Genomic DNA, 6,929 nt, shown 5'->3' on the forward strand with positions numbered 1-6,929 from the left:
CCCCTGAGCCTGCTTGGTCGGGTATTCTGTGTTGTTGTTGGCGGAGCTCTCTGCTATACGTCCACCCAATCCGCCATCTTGTTTGTTCTCCTCTCTTCTTTCTTCTTATAGTTGCGCTTTGATCATCCAGTCATTGAAGCCAGGTCAAGTGGGTATTATCTTCAAGTGTGGGTTGTTCTTGTGGATGGAGGCACAGATCTTTAGTTGGCAGATATTTGGGTTGACTGCACAAGTGGTGACAAGAGATTCTGAATGCCACACACACACAAAGGACAAAGGACACTGAACAGAGAGTTACATGACTGTCTTCTTCCAACTCTAAATATCAGTTTTCAGCACTTGGCTTCAGGGAACTTTGGAAAAGTCTGAGCAACGTATCTACATTTCTCTGTCTCAAATATCTGAGCTTTTACTTCAGTTAGGCAAACATTTGAGCTCTGTTATAATTACTAGTTTCTGTCCCTCCCAGATGCACTCATGCAAAACAGAGACTTGCTCTACCGATTGTTTCTTCTTTTCTTTCAACTCCTTATAATTTGTTCTCAGAATACATATCATTTCTGAGAACAAAGCCCTAGCAGCCGGTCATCTTTAGGACCTGGAATTGGCAGGAGCGCCCTGTGCCAGTTCTTTGAGCCTTCAGGTCATTTGAGTCAGGAGTCTGAGTTTCCAGGGGCTTTACCTATGGATAGGACCCTTGGTGCTGTCAAAAGGTCGATTGTTTGAACTCACTCTGAGGGAGCAAGATGCTTCCATAGAGACTGTAACCTTGGAAACCAGGTGGGTAGGTCATGTCTGTCCTGCAGGGTCACTGTGAGTCAGAATTGACTCGATGACAATGGATTTAGTTTTCTGGTTTCACCCCACAGTTTACATTCAGCTTCTATCTTATCTTGGATGATAGGATTTAGATACAGTTTCTCTGAGTTGCAGTATCTTTGTCTATGGTAACTGAAGATATGAATAAGACAAAATAAGATTGCCAACTCAAATTATTTGTACATTTGCCATGTGGAAGAGGAATGAACTTTATTTAGTGAGGTACAAGTGACAGAAAGAGCTGTGGTCAGGGATTGTAGGATTGTTGTTATTAAGTGCCATCGAGTCAGTTCCGACCCATAGCGACCCTGCATAGGGTTTCCAAGGAGCAGTTGGTGAGCTTGAACCACTGACGTTGCAGTTCAAATGGCTTTGCAGACTGACGCACTAACCTACAGCGCCAAGGGATTGTAGGAAGGCAGAGTTTATTTCAGAACAAGGAGGAAACACCTGAGAGCTGAGTCTGTTGATGGAGCAGGTTGTGTGGATGGCCATGATGTCCCAACATGTTCACAGAGGCCTCGGGTTCCTTATTGTGGCTAATACTGATTTCTTTAGGATGGAGGAGTGGATCCTTCAAAAAGATACTTTAAAAGCCTCTGATTCTAATGTTCTGCCGTATTTAAAATATTGTAATTACTTAACCCCTTTTCCCTGCTGGCTCTGTGAGTTAAGCATTGGACTGCTAATCACAAGGTTGACTGTTCAAACTCACAAGCTACTCCTTGGGAGAAAGATGAGGCTGTGCACTCCTATAAAGATTTAGAGTTGGAACCCTATGACGCAGTTCTGTAATACCCTGTAGGGTTGGTATCAGTTGGATTTGGTAGGGGACATTTTTCTCTCTCTCTTTTACTTAGATAGAAACCTAGTATTTATCTCCTTTCATAATATATGTATTTTATTCTGTTTAGAAATGCCCACTTAGGGATATTACTAGGGGTTGGATGGAGCTGGAAAATCTGAGGTAAAATGAAATACTAACTTAGTGTATAGATGAGGAAGTGGGAAGAGGTCAGAGAATTAGTCCTCATCTCAGGCTATGGAAACTGGACAAAGAGGAAAGACATTGCTTATCAATGGATAGAATATGCCCAACTGAGGTACTTTCAGCAAAGATGGCCATTCAGACATACCTCAGGGCAATAACGGAATGTCTTAAAGGGAAAATTGCAGGAGGGGTTAGTGAGGGTGAGGAGAACATTAGCTTTAAATAACTTTTTTTTTTTTTTTTAACCTTCTTTTCTGTAGTTCTTTTGTCTCAGCTTGATTAAGTGTTTAATATTACCACGGTTTGGGTGTAGTGGTGCTAATGTCATAACTTGATATGACAATGCAGTTACTTACACAGACTTTATCTTGTCCATGACCCATAGGGCTAAGTCACTGGTATAATTCACAGTTGGAATATGGAGTCATTAAAGGACAAAGGAGCTAACATAATGATCATTGGAAAAGAATTTACTATGCCTCCTGGTAGGCTTCAGAGATTGTCTTAATTAGGATAATCTAGTAATAAACAGCAACAAAATATCAAATTGAATTTTATGTTTCGTGTTCCATTAGGTTATTGGGGTCTCTGCTCCACAGAGTGATTCAGGAACCCACCTCTATCTCTGGGCATATGACTTTCTCAGTGATTGAGACACAGGGAAGAACACTGGGGGATCCTATCAGAATCATTAGGTGCTTCAGCCCAGCAGTCACCCATATCATTTCTACTCACACCCCATTAACCAGAACAAGGGAGGGGGGAGGGACATATCATCCTTTCATGAACCCTTGAACGAGGATAGACCAAACGAGGGTGAACACTAGCATTTTCTACCACTTGGAATAAATGAATTCTTGACCTCAAGATGCTCAAGGGTGAAGGGAGTAAACAGACAAAAGGAAACAAAAAGGCAGTCAGCCATAACATGCTATGATGGTGGTTGTGGTTATGTGCCATGGAGTCGGTTCCGATTCAGAGCGACCCTGTACAGGGTTTCCGAGGCTGTAATCTTTATAGGAGCAGAAAGCCTCATCTTTCTCCTACAGAACAGCTAGTAGTTTCTAACTGCTGACCTTGTGGTTCGCAGCCTGATTCATAACCACTACGCTACTGGACCTCTTTACATCCTATGATAATTATGTGTAAATCCTGTCTTCCAGTGACTCAGAACAAAAACTGTGGCATTACCCTTGATTCCTCTGACTCTCACACCCCTCATGTGATTTATTAGTTAATCATGTTAGTTGTATTTTCAACCAGCCATCTTCTGAATATATCCAGAATTATGATATTTCTCACCAATCTTTACTGCTCCCACCATAATCCAAGACGCCACTGTCTCCTCGCTGGACTATTTCCATTGCCTCCTAACCATTTCCATTCCCCTGCATCTACTTTGTCCTCTTACAGCCTCCTCTCAACAAAACAGTCCAAATGAAACTGTAAATAAATCAGATCATGCCGTTCTTTTGCTCAAAACTTCACAATGGCTCTCTGTAGTCTTAAGAGTAATAACAGAACTTTTAAATGGTCTTTGAGTCTTTTCACGATGTGTTCCCCATTATCTCTCTGACCTTATTGTCTGTGATTTCCCCCTCAATCAACCACTCCAACCACAATGATCTTCTTACTATTACATTGCATTGAGAGGAGCAGCTCTGTATACTGGCTCTTCTTTGCATTTAAATGTTTTCTCCCAGGCTACCTCATGAATCTCCCTTACCTGGTTCCAGTCTTGGCTCAGACATCACCATCTCAGGAAAGTCTTACTTTAAACTGCAACACATGCCTTTTTCTAGCATTCCTGATCTTCCTTACCCTGTTCCATATGTTTTTTTTTTTTCTTTTTCATGGCATTTATCACTTTCTAAGATACCACAAAACAAATTTATCATGCTTATTTTCTGTGTTCCCACATTAGGATGTAAGTCTAGAGAAAAAATAACTTTGTGCTCTCATGAGCCCCTGAAACAGTGCCTGTCATATAAGAGACGCTCAGTAAAGGTTCCTTGTGTGAGATACATGAATGGAAGCAAGTGGGAAGTCACAATGACAGGATAGAGGAAAGACACTGAACAGACTGCAGGAAATGACACTTGCACTAAGTGTTGAAGGAAAAATAGGTGTAAACCAAGCAAAAATAGGAGAGAGGGTGTTTTTCAGGGAGCAAGCAATTGATAGCCTGGGCAAGAATCTATCTTCAGGAAATCCTTGGACTTCTGTGGAGAAGAAAAAGAATTACAGATGACCATGTAATAGTCAGACAAGTGATTGAATTGTTGAATCTCCATGCAGGTTAAATAAGACAATGCCCTTTTCTACAGTGAAAAAATGTATGAACTTTAGAACTTGTTCAAGGGGTTTCTGAAGAGTCTTGCTAGTCATTTCAACCCAGACTTCAGAACAACCTTCAGCGTTTAAGTCCATGCTTTTCTTCTCTTGGTTTGTCTTGCAATTTGAGTGTGTTTACTTTCACAGTAAGAAGAATGAAGTTCAGTTTTGAAATCATTTCTAAATTCCTTAGCTTTAGTAAAATAAGTGTGCTTGAATGCGATTGTAATTTGGTTTTCATTTTTCCTTCTCAAATCAACGTAGATAAAATCCTTAAGATTAAAGCTTCAGAAACTTCAAGACAAAGCAATTGAGGATGATGATTATGATAAAGGTGAGTTTTCATTTTTAAGTTTTTATTTCTCCTCTTTCCCATCCTGCACCATTTCTTTTCCCCCACCTTACTCATGAATTGCACAGACTGCTTCTCTGATCGTCTCCACTCAGTAACAACACCTTTATTTTGTGGATTTCAAAGCACTTTATTAACATTACTGCATTGGCCTATAAGTATAGCTTTATTCCAGAAAGACTTGGAATAGTGCGTAATCAAACATATTGGAAAAATGTGTCATTTGCCTGCTTATGACATGGCCATCATTTATTCATTCATTCATTCATTCATCAAAAAGATGACAAGTTCAATGTGACAAGCAATAGGAAATAAAGGAAGTCATGATACCTTTCTTACAATGCTTTTAGATTGAGTCCCTCATGGGGGTTTCTGACTTCATATTCTTTAGAAGAAGAATTAGGAAATGAGCAAGTTCAAGAGATGCTAGGATATGCCAAAGGGGTCAGATGCATCAAATTTACCAGGTGTTGGCCCAGAATTTCTAAGGTAGAAAGGAGAAGTTATATGAGGAGATCAGGAGACAGAGGAGTTGTTCAGAGGTCAGGAAAACAAAAATTAAGGAGCACCAAAATAGGAGTTTGGGGTAAGAAATGTATGCGGGCTGTTATTGTGACTGAATGAACATGTTAAGTGCTGTTGAGTAGGTTCCAGCTCAAAGCAACCCTGTATAGTGTTTTTAAGGAGCGTCTGGTGAATTGGAACCACTCCGATCTTGTGGTGCAAACCAACCCTACGGTCCAGTGCTTTATCTCACAGCACCACACCAGGACATAGGACAGGTTGAATCAAAGGAGGTAGTGATTGCAGGTATGGTTGGTTTGGGAAGAATCCTATGGACTTTGGATGGTGACTGCAAGATTTTTAACGAAATTTTATTGGTGAAGAGAGAGGACTTACAATGGCCTCTAGCCACTGATTAACGTTCAGGGGAAATAGATTGCAGGTTAAGGTAAGGGTTATTTTTAAAGGGTTTTCAGTTTTATTTGCCTATATTTTGGTATTATCATGGAGCACATTGCAAACCACTGGAATTGGGGCACTACCAAAATGGCGTGGAGGCCATGTCTGACTTCCTCTGGCTTCACAAGGGGTGAGGAGGATCAAACTCAAAATCAGCCCAAGGCTGAGTCCTATAAAGTGAAAGTCAGACAGACTTCCAACCTACAACTTTCTTGACCCTGTACTGACACAACCCATCCCTCCACAGCACTTTCTGCTTCACATCTGGGTTTGATAAGCTTTTGTCATGGCTACACAGAACTCACAGTCAGCACTCAACGATTCTTGGGTTTATTAGGGAAGTGAACAGGGTACAATTCAGGATGAGAAACAACTCTGGATATCGCAGTTCTCCAATCAGGAATGCCTTTATTCTGTCATATTACAAGCATGATCTTCGATCTCTCAGCTGTAAGGTCTCTGCCGTGGTTGAGCAAGTGTTACAAAGCTCCTTTAGTCTGTCTGTAAATGCTCCAAGGGCACATTCTCCAAGCCAGCCTCCTGTCCACAGGCACTCAGCTTTACTTGGTCCCAGGCCTAGAAACCCACAGCTGCTCTGTCTCTCCATGCCATTGCCTCTGGCACCATCCTGGCAGTGGGTGGCTGCTTTTCTAGTTAGGGACCTCACTCTGCTTATACTCTTGGAATCATCTGTACCTGCTTCTAAGATAGTCCTTTTTAAACCTAACAGAAAGACAAAATGAACCAATCCCAACACTAGAGTCCTGCATTGAGTCTATTTGCATTGTCCCACCCAATGGTGGGAATTAAGAAGACATTGGATAGATAATTTACATTATCAGGTAAATTCAGGGTAGCACAGGTATTAAAGGAATGGAATCAGTGATGTTCAAAAGGAGCTTGAAAATTCTATCTAGAGCTGATGCTGTCTAGTGTTCTCATTAAAGACACCTTTGACGTTGGGATCCAGAAAGAGACTGGGAGAGTGGAAGGAAGGGGGAGGAATTTGGGGGAGTAGGTGGTACTCTAAATGGTCCCACACTTCTCCCAGGCTGTCTTGATTTTATAGTGATGCTAGTTGAAGGATGGCTTTATGTGGAGGCAGGACGTAAAGAAAAGTATCCCCCAGTCTATGCAGGATGTTGCTGGTAGGACACAGATGTTGACAGTGTGTAAATGAGCTCGTTCTTGGACCACTGACTTTTGTCTGTGAAAGACAATTCAAGTGAGTTTTTGTTTTTCAAATTGTGATATGAGTTATAATTTACATGGGAGAACATTGGATTTACACCATTGTTTCATTGCACTGATTACAATCCCCTCCGTGCATCATCATTCAACAGGATTTGCTTCCATTCCCTCTGTTTTTCTTTTTTTTTAGGGTGGGTGGGAGATGTACACAAAAAGACTCAGGGATATATAATAATTTAAACAACCAAAGAGCACATTCTACAAGCCTGTCTCCTGGCC

At 41.2% G+C, this 6,929-nt stretch overlaps 1 protein-coding gene across 1 annotated transcript in view; it reads left to right on the forward strand.

Moving 5' to 3' along the window:
• Window positions 1-6,929, forward strand: part of DISC1 (disrupted in schizophrenia 1) — a 493,957-nt gene that overhangs the window by 5,799 nt on the left and 481,229 nt on the right. Inside the window, exon 2 of the mRNA XM_006874175.1 lies at window positions 4,409-4,478. Within this exon, the coding sequence (XP_006874237.1) occupies window positions 4,409-4,478 (70 nt within the window). The remainder of the gene's footprint in view (window positions 1-4,408; window positions 4,479-6,929) is intronic.

Source organism: Chrysochloris asiatica, unplaced genomic scaffold (assembly GCF_000296735.1).
Source record: "Chrysochloris asiatica unplaced genomic scaffold, ChrAsi1.0 scaffold00265, whole genome shotgun sequence".
In the NCBI taxonomy this organism is placed as follows: Eukaryota; Metazoa; Chordata; class Mammalia; order Afrosoricida; family Chrysochloridae; genus Chrysochloris; species Chrysochloris asiatica.